General features: G+C 56.3%; 2 protein-coding genes across 4 annotated transcripts in view; one reads left to right on the plus strand and one right to left on the minus strand.

The window, feature by feature from the left end:
* SHMT1 (serine hydroxymethyltransferase 1) overlaps positions 1 to 10,894 on the plus strand; it is a 50,750-nt gene extending 39,856 nt beyond the window's left edge. For all 3 annotated transcript variants that reach the window (XM_069543052.1, XM_069543051.1, XM_069543050.1), the window contains exons 2-12: positions 1,850 to 1,964; positions 2,853 to 2,998; positions 4,490 to 4,605; positions 4,915 to 5,075; positions 5,457 to 5,538; positions 5,943 to 6,155; positions 7,112 to 7,228; positions 8,048 to 8,170; positions 9,047 to 9,163; positions 9,641 to 9,751; positions 9,974 to 10,894. In XM_069543052.1, the coding sequence (XP_069399153.1) occupies positions 1,869 to 1,964; positions 2,853 to 2,998; positions 4,490 to 4,605; positions 4,915 to 5,075; positions 5,457 to 5,538; positions 5,943 to 6,155; positions 7,112 to 7,228; positions 8,048 to 8,170; positions 9,047 to 9,163; positions 9,641 to 9,751; positions 9,974 to 10,146 (1,455 nt within the window). In that variant the 5' untranslated portion in view covers positions 1,850 to 1,868 and the 3' untranslated portion in view covers positions 10,147 to 10,894. The remainder of the gene's footprint in view (positions 1 to 1,849; positions 1,965 to 2,852; positions 2,999 to 4,489; positions 4,606 to 4,914; positions 5,076 to 5,456; positions 5,539 to 5,942; positions 6,156 to 7,111; positions 7,229 to 8,047; positions 8,171 to 9,046; positions 9,164 to 9,640; positions 9,752 to 9,973) is intronic.
* SMCR8 (SMCR8-C9orf72 complex subunit) lies at positions 10,722 to 19,700 on the minus strand. Its single transcript, XM_069543049.1, has 2 exons — positions 16,823 to 19,700; positions 10,722 to 14,582 (listed from the first exon to the last, which is right to left on the minus strand). The coding sequence occupies exons 1-2, from the start codon at positions 19,183 to 19,185 to the stop codon at positions 14,129 to 14,131; spliced, it is 2,817 nt and encodes a 938-aa protein (XP_069399150.1). The 5' UTR covers positions 19,186 to 19,700; the 3' UTR covers positions 10,722 to 14,128.
* Positions 19,701 to 19,778: the final 78 nt, after the last annotated feature.

Below are 19,778 nucleotides of genomic sequence, written 5' to 3' on the forward strand. Positions count from 1 at the left end.
TTTCCTGGCTAAAGCTTCCTGCTGGTAGATATTTGCTTCCCCAGAGATTAAGGAGGCTGCTGTGACTGGGGACTGTGTGGCTGGTTTGTTTAGTGAGTATGTGTGTCTAGCAAGTGATACTGCATGTGCGCCTTGTGCAAGAGATCCATGCTCTTCCTGCTGTGTCTGCTCTGCACTCTCCCAGCTGCTGTTGATGGCACTGTGACACCAGATGACCAGCCGGCTTTTCCTCACCCAGCAGTTCTGCCCCACTGGCTGGTGTCGCTCATTTCAGCTCAGTTCTGACATGAGCCAGAGTGAGCACAGACCTACAGGTTAATCCCACCAGACAGCCGCCCTTCCCCACTTCAGATGCCAGTCACAAGTATCAGGTCCCCAAGGGACCCACAGCTTCTGTCCGACTTGGCTCCCAGACCCTCCTTGGACTCACACGTGTTCTAGAAGAGCTCTCAGAACCCAGGCAGACACTAACTTACGTTCACCAGTTCATTAAAGGATATGGCAAAGGACACAGATAAGCAGCCAGAGGAAGAGAGAGATGTTCAGGGCGATGGCTGGGAGGGTCACCGTGGAGTTGGGGTGCACCACCCGGAAGCTCCCTGAACCCTGTGAGGGGGTCATTAACTCCAGCCCCTTTCCCTCTCTGGTAGAGTTGAGGGGGCTGGAAATGCTTCTCATCATGGCCTGGTCTTTCTGGGACCAGCCCCAACTTGGTAGCCTCCCACCCCCAGTTGCATCATTGGAACAAGAGATGCTCCTGTCACTGGGAAGTCGCAGGGACCTGTGTGTGTGTATAACTATTTATATTCTCATGGTGCTCTCAGGAGACTGCAGGTGGGCCCCTTCTCAGCCTGGTGTCCTCTGGTCGCCCCCAGCGCTTGTCCTTGTGGGCCCGCTTATCTGTCTGCATTCAGTGTGCTCACTGCTTCCTGCTCACCTTCCCCCAGGAAGCCCCATGAAGGTTCGGTCTGTTTGGGTCTCACTGTGTTCCCAGTCCCGACCTGTGGCTGCTGCTGAGGGGAAGGGCCTCAATAAGTAACTGTTAAGGGAATGAATTTGAAACAAAAGCTTATCTAATTAGTAGAAAGTACTGAAAGTTGCCAACCATCGATTAAAGGAGGTCAGTTCCTGTAAACATTTATGCTGTCCCTTTAGCTGAAATACCACTGAGCTCAGACTCTTGTTCTTTGTGGGGATGTATGTGAAGACACAAGCCTGCTGTATTGTGATGATGCCGAGTCCAGGTGTGTACCTCTGCCTGTGGACCAGACCAGAGGCCCAGGGTCAACCCAGAGCATGTCCTGCAGCCCCAGCCGCGGAACACCAGGTGGAGCCTCTGTGGGGTTTGAGACTCTCCTCCAAGGCCAGTGGGCTGTGCGGCCCTCCACTAAGATACTTTTCTGAGTCTCCTTTTCATTACTTGAGAAATAGAAAAAGTAGTACATAAGTCAGCAATTCACTTGTTCATTTGGCAAATATTACTCTCATATGGCTGCGCTGGGTACTGTGGGAAATTTTTTACAAAGTAACCATCAGCCCTTGCCTTCAGGAAGCTGGCTTAGTTGGGGAGCTAAGCCACAACCAGGAGAAGTTCAGGTAGGAAGAGGGGGTGCTGGGCTCCCCGAGGCTGGAGCAGCCTCGAGGCAAGGAGGGCAGGTCTCCTGAGGAGCCAGTGACCTGCAGGGATCCACAGGTGGTCCCACGTGGTGGATCTGCAGCAGAGTTCTCATGTTCTCCAGGCGCTTCTGGGACAAGGCCCACACGTGTGTCAGTACTTCAGCAACTTGGGAACTGACAGGTGACGATGAGCTGTGACTGAGTTTAATATTTGAAGCTTTTCCATTTTTAGGTGCCTCTGAACCAGCACAATGGCAGCTCCAGTCAACAAGGCACCCAGAGATGCCGATTTGTGGTCCTTGCATGAGAAGATGCTGGCACAGCCCCTGAAGGACAACGATGTCGAGGTGAGGCTGTGGGTGTTCTTGCAAGTTTTGCTGTTGGAGGTCCTTGTTCAGGCCTCTGATTCTCACCAGAAATGAGCTGTGTTTGGGACAGCCTTGTGGTTTGGATACAGGACTGGTTTATAGGCAGTGGCTGCAAAGTGGCTGCAAGTCCTTTGAGGGTGCATTTAAATCTGAGTTTCTGTGAAGAGCAGTGTGCTGGCTGCTGCTGAGGAAAGGGGAAGGGGTGGGGTCACTGAGACTTGACCCTCTTCTTACAGTTCAGGGGAGCATTTCTAGAAGCATCTTTTATTTATGTATTTTTACAATAGCTTTACATGTGAGATAAGTGAATGCACTTAACATACAAGTTGCCCATTTAGAGTACACAATTCAGTGGTTTTTAGTGTATTCATGATTGCTTTTAGAACATTTTAATCCCCCCAAAAGAGACCTCAAACCCATCAGCAATTGCCCCCCTCCATCCCCCAGATTCCCAACCCTCAGCAACCACTGGTCTGTTTTCTGTCTCTGTGGATTCATCTAGGTATCTGTTATTTTAAGGAAAGGAATAAGGAACAAAGTTCAGGAGGGAAACTTGGTGAAATCTAGGGATGAAAATAACAAGATGGCACAGAATTTTAAAATTCCGTGGGATGCGTGTTTTAAGGATCATCTTTTCTTCCATCGTTTTGTTCTCCTTAATTCACTTTCTATTAATTCCTTCCTAAAAGCTTTGAGGAGTATTTCCTTTGTTCCTCAGGTGCTGTGGGGGTCATCTTATTCTGGTTACACTTGGCTTCTGAGGGCAAAATATGAAAGGATAAGTGTCTCTTCTCTTTGCTCAGTTATTGCTCAGATCAGAGCAGATGTTAAACTGCAGTGTCCCCATTCCTGTTTTCTTCTTGTCAGGTTTACAACATCATTAAGAAGGAGAGTAACCGGCAGAGGGTTGGACTGGAGCTGATCGCCTCCGAGAACTTTGCCAGCCGGGCTGTTCTGGAGGCCCTAGGCTCTTGCCTGAACAACAAGTACTCTGAGGGGTACCCAGGCCAGAGGTATGTGAGTGTCATCCAGGCCAGCCTCCCAGGAAGGGAGTGGACATTTCAGAAAACAGCCAGGTTCTCAATGGCAGGGCCTCCTGTCTCCTCCTCTCTTAACGATTCCTAGTGGGTGGTGGCACCACTGTTCTGGGGGCAAGATACTTGGGGTCACTTGCACAGTCCCCCTGGGCCTTTCTAGAATAACAACCAGGCCCGAAGGAGCAGCTGCTGGCTGCAGCTGAGCCTCCAGAGGAAGGTTGTGTGAGTAGGGACCCCAAGATGAGACTGACCCACCACACTGGAAACTGGGTCAGTGTTTTAAAACTGGGTTTACCTACAAGAGATTTCAGTCAGCTTCTCCTCTTGAGAAACAGGAGAAGTCATATTCATTTGTGTTTCTTACAGTTGTCATCAGGCAGAGATGGTGATGACAGAATTTAACACGTGGTTTTTGCAAAATTGCACACTTGTGTCCCAGAGGACACGGAAAAGGGAGGGTCACCTGCCGTTCTACACTGATTAGAGGGTCATAATTTTTGGACCCCCACACCCATCCCCCTGGAAGGGGGTTGTAGGATCACATGCCCTCCTGAACCTTGTCCTGTTCACAAATTGAGTCCTTCACAATAAACCAGGGATCATGAGTGAGGTGCTTTCCTGAGTCTTCAGTTTTTCAAGTGAATTACTGGAACTGAGGGGGTCATTTGTAGCCAACTGGGGCAGCAATGCTGGTGGCCCAGTGACCAGGGACTTGCCTTTGGCATCTGAAGTGAGGGGCAGTCTTGTGGGTCTGAGCCCTCAGCATGTCGGTCTGCACTGACTCTGGGTGGTCAGTATGGGAACCAGGTGGAATTGTGAGACACCCAGCTTGTGTTCAAACCCCAGGCTGCCTGGGGTCCCAGTGTTTCCAGTTGACCTTGGAGGAGATACTTTGGTGCCTCTGCCCAGAGATGTGGTGCTGCAGTCTTGCTGCTTCTTGCTGGGACTGAGGGCATGGTGACCGTGGCACACCACCCCTGCCCCCAGCTCTGTTCCCACAACAACGGCAGGAGAGAGGGGCACCCATTTTCTGGCAGGTCAAGTCGACTTGAAGAGCATGGCTTCTATCCCAGGCCCAAACTAGTCACAAATAATAAAAAAACATAAGTGCATACATTGCGATATGCAATTATTAAACAAAAAATAAAATTTTATTAGAAATGCAAAGTAAATCCCCCCAAACCAGTAACTCCCTCTCCCAGCCCCTGGAAACCACTATCCTGCTCCACATGCTATGAATTGATCCCTGGGCAGCTGGCACAGGCCATCACATGGCTGTGACAGTGTCCTCAGGGTTCATCTGAGTTGTGGGGTCAGACCTCCCCACGGATGGCAAGACACGGCCACCTGGGCCTGGTTCAGGGTGCGTGTTCTCACCCTTGCTCCTTCGTCCCACTAGGAGCCTGGCCTCTGTCCTGCATGCAGAAGTGGCGCCAGTGGGCCTATACCTCCCGCCTTCCTCCACAGGTACTATGGTGGGACGGAGTTCATCGATGAGCTAGAGGTCCTCTGTCAGAAGCGAGCGCTGCAGGTCTATGGCCTGGACCCCGAGTGCTGGGGGGTTAACGTCCAGCCTTACTCAGGTAATGGCCAGGTCCAGACAGGCCTGGGTGGTCCCCTTCCTGCCAGCGTCCTGGGGCTCCCTGAAAAGGGGAGTATAAGCAGGACACCCTGCCAGATGGGGGAGATGAGGTCTCCCCCATCACCCTCACCTGCCTACTGCACGCATGCCTCCTGGGTACCCCACCCCTATCTCTGAATGTCCTTGCCACTTACTCAGGGGCACCTGGGTCCAGGAGAGGGCATGGCAGCAGCCAGGCTGTTGCGGCCACTTGTGATCAATGGCCTTGTGGGCAGGAGTAAATTGTGCCTCTCGGGTCTGTCCACTCCAGGCTCCCCAGCAAATTTCGCAGTGTACACGGCCCTGGTGGAGCCCCATGGCCGCATCATGGGCCTGGACCTGCCGGATGGGGGCCACCTCACCCATGGGTTCATGACTGATAAGAAGAAGATTTCTGCCACGTCCATCTTTTTTGAATCTATGCCTTACAAGGTACGGGTGTGTGTGTCTCCATTCTGTGGCTTGATTCTCAAAGCTTCCTCACTGGCCATGCCTGTAGGAATAAGGAGCTTCATTTCCAAGGCACCTCAGGAAGTCTCGTCATCACTGTCTCTCATCTCCCTGCTCTGGGGACCCTTGGGTGTTCATGGCTCGCTGGAACCCCCCAGGGCATCCTGTCCGAGAGTGATATACCTAACTGTTTTAAACACTTGTGCCTGTCTTGCCCTCGAGTCCTGGTCAGGGGTGAGGGCTGCAGAGGGGTCTAGGCAAGGGGAGGGAGTCCTCTTACCCTCAACGGATGGGCGTGCTCCAGCGGAGTGGCCTGTGTGGCTGGAGGGAGCAGCGTGAGCCTGGTCTCCGTGACATCCGCAGGTGAATCCTGATACCGGCTACATCAACTACGACCAGCTGGAGGAGAACGCCCGCCTCTTCCACCCGAGGCTGATCATTGCAGGTGAGAGCGGGGCAGGGCCCCAGCCCCCACATGGGAGGTGTGCTCTTCCACCACGTACTGGTCCCTGCAGGCTCTGCTGTGCAGCCAGGCTGCTCGGGTCTGAGTATCTCCGTCTCTCTCGGGGCTGTTAGTACTGCCCTGCTCTCCAGAAGCATCTGGACACACTGGCCCCTGTCGAGCTGGAGTGGTAACAGTGGGGAACCTGTCCCCCCGACCCTGTGACACAGGAGCAGAGGGCAGGGTTGCCTTTGGCACAGATGGGATTTCTTGAACCTTAGAGGGAGCAGCCCTGGCTTTCAGGCAGGCACCCCAGGTGGGCAGGGTCGGGGCTCTGCTCTGCACTGGAGCTGACTGCCAGTCAAGGTCTCTCCAAGGGTGACTGCACATCACCCTTGCCATCTCAGGGACTAGCTGCTACTCCCGGAACCTGGACTACGCTCGGCTGCGCAAGATCGCTGACGACAACGGGGCGTACCTCATGGCTGACATGGCACATATCAGCGGGCTGGTGGCGGCCGGCGTGGTGCCTTCCCCCTTCGAGCACTGCCACGTGGTGTCCACCACCACCCACAAGACCCTGCGGGGCTGCCGCGCCGGCATGATCTTCTACAGGAAGGGTGCGCTTATCCCTGGGGGGTGTCAGGGTCCCGTGAAGAGCAGGGGGCGAGAGCACAGCAGTCCAGGTCATGGGGCAGGAGGGTGGGGAGGGGTCTGGATGATGGAGCCTTTGTTTGGGGTTTCCGTTCCCGAGATGCCAGATGAGGGTCCCACGGTCCTTCAGCCCTTGATGGTACCAGTGACTAAGCTCTGTCAACAGAGACAACCCCCTCTGGGGACCGAGTCTTTTTGACCCCTGCAAGACCCCCTTTCCCAGCCCCTGGGTAGGGCTGGACACACCATTGCCCACTGGGCCTCCAGGGCCCTGCTGCTCCTTGGAGGCCCCTCCCCAGCTGCTTGAAGCTTTCCAAGGCCAGCAGCCTTTCCCACCCACCTGGGAGACATTTGTTTTCCCTGCTGTATGTTGGTGGTGTTTGACTGACGCAGTCGCAGAGCAGGGCCTGGCTCTGCCACAGAAGCGCTGTGTGGCCTTGGGCTAGTTGTGCAGCTCCTCTGTGCCTTGTTTCCTCACCTCCAGATCATCGCAATAGCGCCTGTCCCTTGGGATGGCTGTTGTGAGGATTAAATGAATGAGTTTAGGGAAGCTGCTCAGAGCAGCTCCCGGCTCACAAGAAGCTCAGTGGAGATGCTGGCAGCTCCCATCCCTGATCCTTAACTTTTCTCAGAAAGGAAGCTTCTGAGATGAGTGAGCCCCATCTCCAGAGGCATTATCTTGGACGGCTCTTTGAGAAACTGCCCAAGGTGTACCCCTTGTTCCTGTCTTGATGAAGGGACATTTTCATCCTTCCTTTAATCTCTAAAGCTTGGTTCCCCCTCCCCTAACCCCTCAGGAGCAAGCACCCTCCCTGGTCCATAGTGTCAGCTCCAGGAGTGGGGGATGGGCCGGGTCTGTGTCCAGGCAGGGAGAAGACAGAGGGGACGGCCTGTCCCATGTCCCATGTTGTCCTTCATCCAGGAGTGCGCAGTGTGGACCCCAAGACAGGCAAAGAGACTCGCTACAACCTGGAGTCGCTCATCAACTCTGCTGTGTTCCCAGGCCTGCAAGGGGGACCTCACAACCACGCCATTGCTGGTAACGCACCCTACCCCATGGCTTCCCTGCTGTTACCCCCCCGCAGCCTGATCCCCACCTTGCTCACAACCCCACCCAACCCCAGGCAGAAGCAGTTCTCTGGTGGTACACAAGCCTTAGAGAATCTGTGATGACCTCAGAGTTACTTCTCCATCTCTGGAGAAAAGCAGTTGGTGGAAGAGCCGGGGTCGAGGTGTCACTTCCCTTTCAACCGGTGTTTGCAAGGAGGGATGTGGAGGAAGCAGTGAAGGGCGAGTTTTAGGTTTTGGGCTGGGCGGGTTGGCTCCCTTTACACCCCCAGCTCAGCGCCCAGGTGCCCCAGCTCTGAGATGGTGGAGTGCCCATCCACTGGCCACTCTAGCCCTTTCCACATGCTGACTGGAGGCTAATGTGCCAGGACTCGGGAAGGTAGCTTGCATCCTCCTCCATCTTCGGTGCCCCTTTAAGCAGCCCTTGGGATGGAACAAATCCAGAGGAACCTGGTGGATCGGCTACTCCTCTCCCCAGCTCTGCTCTGAAAGCTGCCTCACTTCACATCAAAGCAGTGGCAGCTAAGTGAAGCATGTCCCACATCCACCTTGCTGGGGATAGAGAGCAGCTCTCCTGTGGCGATCTTAGCCTGGAACTTCATGCTGGACGGGGGCTGCCTGAAAAACTCCTGCTCAGAGAGGTCTGGAGAGCCAGCCAGGGAACGGCAGTGTTAAAATGGGATCATTCGGGAGGAGGTGTAACCCTGCCTTGGTGACACTGAGAAGCTTGGATGCCCGAGTGGAAACAGGTGTTTCTTTGACTCATGGTCTGCCTTTCATCTTCTGCCAGGGGTCGCGGTTGCTCTGAAGCAGGCCATGACTCCGGAGTTCAGAGCCTACCAGCGCCAGGTTGTGGCCAACTGCAGGGCTCTGGCTGAGGCCTTGATGGGACTGGGCTACAGAGTGGTCACAGGTACAGCCGGAAGTGAGCCCATGGGGTGGCCCTACTCCTCATCCCATCTCCATCAGGGTGTGGCAGTAGGTCGTGGCCTGGGCAGGTGGCCACAGCTCTGGGGTGACTCAGGTTTCCCAGCTCTGGACACATGACCTCTGGATTCGAACCTTGAAACAGCCTTGCGAATCACTGGTCTTGTTTTACAAATGGGCATCTGAGGTTCCTAAAGCCACATGACTGCTGGAGTTGGGGGCAGTGAGGGTAGGGTTGGGAGGATGGGTCGAGGGCCAAGGGTCAGCTTAGGCCATGAGCATCTTTGAGTCAGTGCCTGGGGATTAAGCAGGGTTCATTCACAGTGAAGATCAGGTGCTTGAGAGATGTCTGGGAGGCCAGGGGCTGTTCCAGAAAGTTCTTCCATACCCTTACCTACACCACTTTGAAGATATAATCACCTTGGCAGGATTAGGGGTAAAGCACCTGACGTGCCAGTTACCCTGGCACCTCCATCGCCTCCTGCCTGCTGTCCTGAGGCCCCTTAGAGGGAGCCTTGAAGATGGATCTAGAGACAAGTGGGAAATTCCCAAGGGGGGTCGTCACCCCGACAGGCTTCCAGGAGCTGGTGGGTTGGGATGCAGCCATGGGCCATCCGGGCTGGCCATATGCCCTCAGCCCCCCTCTGCATCCTCGGGTTCCCTTTCTAAACTACTCAGTGCTTCATCTCAAACCCTGAGGCCCTGGGTCTTTAGCAGGTGATGACAGCCCTGCAGGACACGTGGTGGGGTCACCTTCCTGACCTCACCTGCTGTAATCCCCTTGCACCCTGCCACTTCTTTGGAAGAGGGATCCCTGTGCTCAGCATAGGATCACCTTCCATGCCTCACACCTGGTTTCCAGGGGGTTCTGACAACCACTTGATCCTCGTGGACCTCCGCTCCAAAGGCACAGATGGCGGCAGGGCAGAGAAGGTGCTGGAAGCCTGCTCCATCGCCTGCAACAAGAATACCTGCCCAGGTGAGCATCCTTGGTCCTCTCCTGTCTGGATCTCTTGGGACTGATGGTGACTTGCTCTGGGGACAAGATGTGCTGTGTGGGACAGGTGCCAGGCTCCCCCCCCCCCCCCACTCCACCCCACCTGCCCCCTCTGATGAGACACTGACTCTACCCAGGACAGAGCAGGAGAGGGTGTGGGAGGCGGGGGCCCTCTGGAAAACTGGATTTCTCAGCAATTCATGAATAAGATGTGGGAGATGCATCTCAGATACAGACGTGAACGCCTGGTGTCAGGAGCAAGGACCACGACCAGGAGGTCACTTCCTTGTATTTAAAGTAGTGCAGACACCTGGCTCCACGTCCTGGCTTCTGCCTTCCGCTCTGGCCCCCTTGGGCTGTGTCCGCTTGAACTGTTATCTTCAGGCCCATTCCTTTTGCCCATGCGTCCCTTTTTGGTTCAGTGGGATCAGTGGGGGACAGAGCCTGTTTATCTTAAAGGTGACAAAAGCGCACTACGGCCCAGTGGGCTGCGCCTGGGGACCCCAGCACTGACCTCCCGAGGGCTCTTGGAAGAAGATTTCCGAAAGGTTGCCCATTTCATTCACAGAGGTGAGGGGAGGCATGGCTACTGGCCACGTTGGGCTGTGAGATGGGGTGGGGAGGACTGCTCTGCGTCAGGGCCGGTGATGGGCCAGGGGACAGAGCCTCGCCCAGCAAAATACATGGGCAGAGAGGGTGGCGGGCGTGGGTGGGAGGCACACTGGGGCCTGGACAGCAGAGCAGTTGGCTGGCTGCTGGGCACATGGGCAGTGGTGTCTCTCGCTGGCACAGGCATAGAGCTGACCCTGCAGATCCAGGATGCTGTAGGAGTGAAGGCCACCCTGAAGGAGTTCATGGAGAAGCTGGCAGGGGCCGAGGAGCACCAGTGGGCTGTGACAGCCCTCAGAGCAGAGGTGGAGAGCTTCGCCACCCTATTCCCGCTGCCTGGCCTGCCTGGCTTCTAGAGGAGCGCCTGCCTGCCCAGGGACCCAGCGCCCTGCGGGCCCCACACAGGCCCTCCCAGAGGCCTCTTTACAGAATTTGCTACCTTTTTTACCTTCTTCACAAATCAACATTTAAAGCTTCTGGGACAAGTTATGAAGGAGTATAAATCTGAACCTCACTTTCTCGCAGCTGCAAATAGTTATCATGGGAAAATGGAATACAATTTAGCCATTCCACCTTAATTATCCAGATGAGTGTGGGCACAGCTGCTGGGAAGACACTGGGACCTTTACCCCCCTCTTGATCCCCTGGGCTTCCTGACACTGCGACAAACAGAAGCACTGAGCTGCAGCTGGGAGAAGCTGCTATGACGCCAGACAAGGGCTCAGCTCTGATGTGGGCAAGGTGGGAGCATCCTGGCCTGTGCTTTCAACCAGAATCCCAAGTCAGGTGATTTTGTTCGGGTGCCACCCAGCTAGGTGGGAGTCCGGCTTTCGCACCTGGGGAGGCAGGGGACGTGTGTGGTTTCCTCTCCCAGTCTGGAACGGGCAAGGTCCAGACGACCATCTCCCTCCCCTGATCAGGAAACCAGAGGTCACCTTCCCAGAGAAACTTTATTTTCCACAAATCTCAAGTGCAAAACATAGATGACCATTTTTAATAAGCACAGTCAATTTTTAACCACAGGAATTATAGTTTTAAAAAATACAACCAATTTTTATATTTCAAAAATATCTCAACTCAAATAAATTAATTTCTTAAAAAGTACACTTTTCATACTATTTGTTTGGCATGACTGGTTAAACTGATGCAGCCACACCGAGAGCCGTGGGCACACACATGTGCAGTGCGCTCTCACCCTGCAGTGCCCACAGCTCACCCGGGGGACCCACGCTCACACATGACAAGGAACATGCAATGATAGAATAGCCTTTAAAAAAGTGACAAATGCGACTTTGTCATGCCCTCTGCTTCTCACTGTGGCCTGAACGCAGCTGTGGGTGGGGGCTCCAGCGTAGTGGGCAGGGCAGCCGCCACCTCTGGAGGCTATGGGGTTGTCACACTGCCCAGCCTGAGACAAAGGCGCCGCACGCCCACCCCACACGCCTGCTCCCTCTTCCCCACAGCAGTGGTAACCAAACCTCCTCAGGTAGGGCCAGTGTGCTCAAACCCTAGCTGAAGCTGGTTTTCCTTCTGGGCAGAAGTAGAGATTTGATGCTTTTCCTTTTTGCAGTCTGTTAATGCCGTGTCTCTTAAAAATTCCAGTTTTAGCAGTTTCTATCACAACACTGGGGAAAAGCCAGAAAGCCAGCTGGTCTGCTTCACAACACGAGCCAAGGCACTTTCTCAAGCCTCCAGGGAGATGGGAAAGGCTGTCCACTAGTCGAGGGCTCCTGTCTGTGTGGAGACCACGTGGCAGCAGCAGCATCATGGACTGAGTGGAGAAGCTGGCCAGGCAGGCGACATAAGGCTGGGGATGGGGCGGCAAGCTGCGTGCAGGGTCATCTGGACTGCTTGGCCTCCGGGGACGTGTCACAAGCTGCAGCAGCGCTGGCACTTGGGGGAGAATCTATCGGCCTTCCTGTGACTTGTCACTAGTTTGGGGGTGAAATTTACAATCTCTGCACATGGTAACTGACCTAAAACAAGATGTTAAGAACCAACTGGGAAATGACCCGGGATCAGATTCTACTGAAGGAGCAAGACCCCCAGGGGCTGTAAAAGGGTTCGGCGGGTGTGGAGCTTCTGGAAATCTCTTAACTGCCAGCTTGAGCAGGTTCTTCATAACCTGGACTGCTTTAAAAAGGTGGGGGCTGGGGGGGCGCAGTGTATGTAACAGACTGGAAGTGAAGGTGAAACCAACCTCAAGGTTTCAGTGCCTGGGCCTCCAAGGTGACACCAGGACTGAAGAAGGGGCGCTGACACCCTGATTTCCTAAGTGTCTTGGTGTTTGAACACTTATTACAGGGCAAACAAGATGAGCTGCTGCACAGGCTACCGCTGCTCAGACTGGGTGCGTCTGACACTGCGCAAGTTCCGGAACTATGGCAGGAGAGGGAGGGCCTGGTTCCCACTAGAGGTCCTCTAAAAAGAAACATACTTGCTATCAAGCCAGCCTGTGAAACAGCCACACTGCAGTGCTGGCTTTTAACCAAAATTTAAATGTTGGAGTTCAACCACTAGTTAGCAAAGGCTACTTCTCAGTGAAGACACAGCTCAAGGGACTGGCTCCCGGGTGCCCGCTCTGTGGCTGCCCCATGGCCAGGCCTGCTCTACACCAGCCAGGCTTGCCCTCCACACCCTGGGGGTCTCCTGACCACTTAAGGTGTAGCTTCTGCAAAAATACTCTCCAGAATTGGACTTTTGCTTCAGGGAGGCCAGTGTGACTGACCTGCTGCCCCTCCCAGCTTCCCAAGTAAGAGATGTGAACTGCTGAGTCTGTGCTGATGGCCCAGGAACAAAACAGGTGGGCCAGTGATCACTTAGTATCTGGTCACTGGGGACCCATGGCCCGCCAATCTTCCCTGGATGTAAGGTGTCACAAAAGCTCGTGTCCCAGGAGGCCCAAGTAGACACAATCAGCCACCTACCTGGAAACAAAGTAGCCTCAGAACGCGAGGAGGGGGAGCTGGTAGTCAGCCTTCCTGCCTGCGCCCACACTGCACGTTTAAAAGCTGCCGGGCCATCCCCGGAGACGCCTCTGGGGGAACACAGGTGACAGCACAGGTACACAGAGCCGAGAAGACAAGGCGACACAATGCCCCCCAGGGGCCTCAGTCACAGCCCTCCAGCAGGAATGGAGACCCTGAGCAGAAGCCCAGGCAGGGAGAAGCCACGGGACTGAGGTGACATGGAGCCAACACCACAGATGCTGCCCCAGCAGACTTGCACACACACGCTCAGGAGCAACCACCGTGGCTGGTTCAGCTGTGTTTATCACAATGTGGGGAAACGTAAAGCAGTAACACCAAGAGTTCTCTCTACTTCAGGAAAAACAGCATAAGGAAAAAAGGTACGAAAGTCTCAAGATTGCAAAAACCATCCGTCTATATACATCAGGGGTAACTGTCAGAGCCTCGGGGGTCCTGGTGGATGAAGGTGTGGGGGACTCAGCAGGGGGTTGGGGGGCGGTGCAGCAGAGCAAGCTGCCGTAAGGTGCCCATGCTCCAGGCCAGCACAGGCCCTGAGGCAGATCACTGAGACTGCCACACAGCCTTCCTGGAGACCCCAGCCTACCGGCTGGCTGAGTAGGACCCAGCGGCCGCCAGGCCTGCGACACCCCACGAGGTAGTGAAGTGGTTGCAAAGGTTTGCTGTGGGTGTGAGGCCTGGGGTGACCTCTGCCAACTGAGCATCAGCCTGTCAGCAGACCCTTTGAAAAAACAGTAGAATCACCTGGCCAGGGAAGGGTGGACAGGGCTGGCTCTTTCTTGAGGAACCCCGTGGCCTTGTCTCCAGGGCTCCCCACCCTCAAGAACAGATCTGAAAATGGGGTGCCAGTGACTCCGCTCACTCCTGCTGAGCTGGGGAGCCCAGAGACAGGCGCCTCCATGCCTGGTCAGGAGGGGAGGCCTGGGCAGGGTGCCTTCAGGGGCCTCCCTGAGCAGGCAGCTCCACGAAGCCAAGTGAAGGGCCTCATCCTGCTTCCCACTGTGTCCTCCAGGCAACAGCTGCCCCCCGATCTTGCTTGTGTGAGTGTCCAGAGAAGCTGCCCGCAACCAGCGTGGTCCTCCACATGGGCTCGGCCCCGCTGCCCTAATCCACCACCGAGACTCTTCTGTCCCAGCCTCTGGGCCCGACCCCAACCACTCTCCTCCAAGCAACGCTGCCAGAGGGCCAGGCCCTCCACCCTTGCCCAGAGGCACCTGGGAACCATGGCTGCTGCCTTGGTGTCCTTCCCGCTGACAACAGCAGGAGTCCGAACAGCTCAGAGGACCGCTCAGTCACGCCAGCCCCTCCCCAACCCTGGGTCACAGGTCTCAGTCACCGAGGCGGGCTGGACTCAGATCTTGTACAGAAAGCTGGGCACGTAGTCAAACCTGAGGGCGGGCTGGCTGGTCCCACGTGGCTCCTGCATGTAGTGCAGCCGCAGCAGCTCCGCCAGGTACCGCACCACCTTGACATCCTCGTGCACTAGCCCCAGCGTCAGCTGCAGGAAGCTGGCCTGGCGGCTGGCAGCCAGCTCTGGGGCCTCGCCACCGTGCGCGGGCAGGTGCAGGTGATGGCAGAAGGTGTAGAGGAAAGCCTTGGCACACAGCTGTGCGAGCATGCTCTGCACGTGCAGCAAGTAGGTGCTGCCCCGCCGGATGTGTGTGCGGTGGTCTGCCAGCCGCGGCACCAGGGTGCCCCTGTACAGTGGGCAGCGCAAGGTCTTCCGGTCCAGGTCAAGGATGCTCGTGTAGCGGCTGTAGCGGCTCAGGGCGTGCAGGGCACCGGCACTGGAGGGGGATGCCACCCTGAAACACACAGATCAAGGTCAGGGGGCAGAAGCTGGGGTGGGGCCCCCTCTCAAGAGGCCGGCCCCGGCCAGCCCCACTCGCTGGTGCTCTCTGGAAGGCAAATGTGGTCACGACGATCTTCCACAGCTCCTCAGCCCTCACAATGGAGGTCAAATCCTAGTGCGGCCCATGAAGCTCTGATGACCCGCTTTCTGCTGGTCTCTGAGGCCCAGCTGTTACTTCCCCAGGGACTCCCCTGCAGCCATGCCAAGCTTCCTGCTGTGCCTGGCTTATGACTACTCAAACCTCACCCAGCCTCCCTGACCCCCGTGTGCACACATTTCTTCCTCTGTGACCTGGTCAAGTTCCTTCACTTCTGAGCCTTGTCTGTGAGGCAGATGCTGGTCCTAGCTACTGGGTCACCTCAGAGGCCAAGTCCAGGGTGCTCAGGACAGTGCCTGGCTCTTACCCCCAGCCTGGTGCTGACCAGCGTGGTGCCAGGAGCTTCTGCAGACTCGGATCTGTAACTCATGTGCCACCCTGCATGTCAGAGGCGGGAAGGTGGGCGGGGTTCGCTCAGTGAGGGAAGGAGTGCCAGGGGAGGGAGGGGAGGGACTGTCCTGGGTCCAGCTCTCAGATTCCAGACTGACTTAGCACATGGGACCAAGCCCAGTGGACACACAGAGGCACCCTCTGCTGGGACCCTCTAGCACTGACCCTCAGGGGCCTCGATCTGCCTCCTATCTCAGTGTCCAACCTGCCTGCTGGCCTGGCTCACCACCCACCTCAGCTCTGAGCACCCCTGGGGCCAGGGTTCAACATGCATCCCAGGGGGCAGCCCTTTCCTGCTCTGAAGGGCAGCTGCAGGACCCCCGCCCTAGCCTTGGTTCATCCCCTCAGAGTGCCCCCCACCTCATCGCTGCTCACTGCCTGGGACACCTTTAGAGAAGCTGCAGCAAGGCCAGTCCCCACTCTCCTCCTGGTCTTTCGGTCAACCCTCCAGTGACAGGTGCCCTGGAGAGCAAGGCCCCCAGCCTGTCCACTGTGGCTCACACCCAAGCAGGACCCTCTAGGGGCACATGTCCCAATTCTCAACCCCTGTGCACTCAGGAGCTCTGGGAGGGAGGGCTCACGGCACGAGTCATCAGACAACTTCCAAGGTCTCAGCTGTCACTGTTGACGAGCCTCCCACTTTCCTGGAGGAACCCTCCATGGCTACAAGGCCAGGGACTAGGGCCTGGCTCCGCCCCTGCCGCCCAGCCTACCTTCTTCAGGGCAGGTGTTCACCCCACGGGGACATGAGAGCAGCAGACAGGGATCAGACGCAACTGGCCCAACACCCAGCCCACGGAGAGGTCACAGCTGGGGTGGGAGCAGGGCAGCCTGTCACAGGGACGCCCCACTGTGGACACATCTGTAATCCAGCCTTGGGCACAGTGGCTGCCACTTAACAGCCTCAGTAAACATCTGGCAAATGACTGCTCAGTGACACAACCCTCCTATTTCCCCAAAAGGGAGGAGGGCCCTGCCTGGGTGCCCACTGCAAGGGAGCAACTCAAGCATACCCTTCTCTATGGTCCAGGGACTGGACTCCAGCTATCACCCCTCTCAATGCCCGCATGTCGCAGGTGAGCAAAGGCAGGTGTGGGTAGAGGAGCGAGGAGGCTGAGCCCAGAGCACACTCAAGGGCAGGAGTCTCTCAAGCCAGACAAACAGAGTGGAAAACGCCAAAAGGAACTGCTAAAGCACAAGGGAGTGAAGCGGAGACAGAAAGCTTTCAAGAGGCGGAGGAATCAGCTCCCGCAGCCGACAGGACAGTGGAGGGGGAGCCAGGAAGGCTGCCTCTCCCAGCACTGCTACTCTCCTAAGACCCAGACCTCGCCTCAGTCATTTACACCATAGTGTGAACTAGAGACTCAGCAGGGACCTGAGATCCAGAAGTCCAGTCATTCCCAAACCTTGCTGCAAACCACGCAACTCCACTTCATACCCCAAGCCAACCTGATCAGAATCTCTGCAAGTGGGGCCAAGGAGCCTGGGATTCTAGAAAATGCTCCCAACAGTTTTGATACAACAAGGTACAGACCAAGGTCAGGAACCACTTCGCAACTGAAGTCCCTTTGGAAAGGATCTGCCCAAAGTGACACAGTGAGTTGGTGTGGGGGCCCCCACAGGACCCATGAACCTCACCCCAAGGGACGGCCACCGGATACCTCATCTCTCATGGACAGGGCCCGTCCTACCCCGTGACCAGTTACCTCTGCAGGCCAATAAGCTTCCACTTCTGGAAGTCCGTGATGTGCAAAGGGGAGGAGAGCCAGTGCTTCACGGGTTTGCCATGGCGGCCGTAGCCAGGGACAAAGATGGAGAGTGCAGTCACCAGCTTCCTGACCATGGTCTCCTCTTCCCCCAGGACCACCAGCGTCCTCCCGCTGAGCAGGGAGTAGATGGCTGGGTGGGCAAATGGGTACTGGCGGATGAACTTTAAGGCGTTCTGGCCTGCCCTCTTCTTGTGCCTCTCGGAAGAGGGGCCAGCAGGAGGCACGGAGGAGGGAGTCCTGTCAGAGCTGGTGGAGGCTACACTGCTCCCATAGCTGGTAGCATCGGAGTGGTCATCTAGGCTGGTCTTACTGCCGTCTAGGCTGGTCAGCAGGTGGCTCGGGTCCAGCTCGTAAGTAGGGAAGCCTTCACAACTATTGTCTCGGAAAGAAGGACTGGCATTTTCCACCGAGAAGTCCACGTGGAATCCTTGGTCCTTCTGCCGGTAGCGCTGTGGGGGAACACTCACGACCCCATCCTCATCGGAGTGTGTGTGGCCTGGGGTGGAGAGTGGCACCAGCAGAGCACCAGCTTCCCTCCCGATGCAGCAGGAGGCATCTGTCTGTAGCGAAGTGAGGCCTGAGCTGCCCTCCTCAGCCTCCCCCAGCTCTGGTGGGCTGATGCCTGCCTGGAAGTGGATGGCCCCCTGGCCACTCTCTGCGTAGGACTCCTCCTCGTTAATGGCACTTGGATAGCTGGCCTTGAAGTCGTCGGGGATGAGGGCCTCAGAGGGGCAGGTGCTGAGGACTTCGATGCTGTCCCCGCTGATGGTCCTGTGGCTGACCGCCTTGCTCCGGACCACCTGGGGGCTCAAGGGCACTGTGAGGCTGGACTGGCTCTCAGACTTCGACAGCACAGAGGTGGGTTTCTCTGTGCCCAGAACCTCGATGCTCTCTCCGCTACTAACGCTCCCTTTCATGTCCATCTCCAGGTAGTCCAAGTTCTCCTGGGGGTCAAAACTGCTTGATTCCATCACTGCCGCTTCCCTTGATGCCTCATCCCCAAAGTCCTGCTCCATCTTGATGAGCACGGACTCCACGCTGGATTTGTAGGAGCCTACGCTGATTAACACTTGAGGAACCAAACAGTCTTCTGGAGACTCAGAAGGCGGCCCGTAGTGATGGGGCTTAGAGACTGTGCTCTCCTGTTTTTCAGCCGGTCTGTTGTCGACCTCCACCAAGTCTTCAAAAAGGAAGCTGGTGATGTGTTGTTGCTTCAGGAGTGCTCTGTCAATCTGACTGGTCAGGAGGTAACAAAGGTCCCCTCTGAACATGTGCTCAACATGGCGGAGCTGCACCAGGGTCTGGGTGAAGTACTCAGTGTCACAGAGCTCCTCCAAGGTCTTGAGCTTCTTGTCAAAACACTTGGTGGACTTTGCTTTGATGAGTTTCGGGGTGTAGGAGGGTCTGCAGGCATAATGGTCGGTGTCAGCAGACTCTTCAGGGTCAGAGGTAGTGGCTGCCTGGCTGGGTGGATCCTGGGTGTGTTCCGATTCCCTAGGACACAAACTGGACCCCCTCAACTTGCGATGAGGGTATGAGCGGATCTGCCTCAGAAGGTCTTGATGTTCGATGATGGACTTCTCTACGCTGGCCAGTTCATTGGCCTTCTCGATGGCCTGAGATGAGTAAAAGCCTTTGTCGTTAGCTTTCTTCTGGATCTCTGTCTCCGTGTGTAGCACTGTCCTGGTGTAATCTAAATCTTTCAGTTTTTTTTCAAGTTCCCCGGCAAAAGCCTTTCTGTTGCCTGTCTTCAAGCACTCTGATGCTTTGGAAAATTCAGCTGAGAGCTCCTGGAACTGCTGCATAATTTTGTGCTGGTCTGCCGAGATATAAGCCATACAAAAGGGTCTCACAAAGCCGCGGGCCTCCAGGTCGTACAGGGTGAGATGGTGCACGTAGGCAAAGGCCCCTTCCTTGGAGTCTCCCAGCACTACCTTGGAGTCCTCCACGAAGTTCAGTTTGGGGTAGGCAGAGCCAGGAGGATGCCCCACGAAGGACGCCTGGTAATCCACAGACATGATCCGCAAAGAGAAATAATTGAGATCAAAAGTACCAAAAACTTTGGTGTCATTGGGGATGGTCAGTAAGGGCTGGGGTCCCACCTGCTCAGAGAATTCGGAAATAAGGATGAAGTCCCGAGAGAACTTGGCCCCAGACAGTTTGGACCATGGATTGGCTCCTTGGCTGGCAAAGGGGAAAAGCGGCACCGAGTACTCCTCGGGCAGTGCTGGCTCATTGTAAGGCTCCTCCTCGTACTCGTCCTCTTTGGTGAAGGCCACCACGTCAGGGGCGCTGATCATATTTCCAGGTATATGGGAAGAACATGGAGAGGACGTAGCACAGATGCGGAGGCAGCCAACGCGGGGGAGCCAGGCCTCTGGAGGAGGAAGCAAAGTCCCTGCGGAGCAGTCTTCTTTGCGCCCTCAGGAGTCCGCGGCTGCCAGTCATAAACCGGAGGTTCGAGCTCCCGCAGCCCCTCAAAGGTATGGCTCCTTCAAGGCTTCCGGAGGCCTCAGGAACTCCGCAGGTCAGGAAGACCCAGGAGACTGGTTGCCCTTCGCCTCCTCCCGCGACCGCGGCGGGCGCAGGGCACCCGCAGCGAGGTCACCGGCGCTCCCCCGAGCACACCGCCACGGCAACAGCCCCACCTCTGGACGGTTGCCCAGTGCGGGGCTACGGGCTGCCGCACGGACCAGCCAAGCGTGGCGACTCCCACGGCCCGAAGGCAGAAACCGTCGCGGCTCCTCGGACGCCACAACCCGGATCCAGCTACCGCGGCGCCGCCATCTTGGTATCACATGACTCGAGCTGTCGTGCCGCGTGACCCGGAAGCGTCCGCGTCAACTTCCCAACCGGAGAGCTGCGTCTCCCGAGAGCGGAGCGGGAAGGCAGG

The sequence above is a fragment of the Ovis canadensis genome, chromosome 11 (genome assembly GCF_042477335.2).
Source record: "Ovis canadensis isolate MfBH-ARS-UI-01 breed Bighorn chromosome 11, ARS-UI_OviCan_v2, whole genome shotgun sequence".
NCBI lineage: Eukaryota > Metazoa > Chordata > Mammalia > Artiodactyla > Bovidae > Ovis > Ovis canadensis.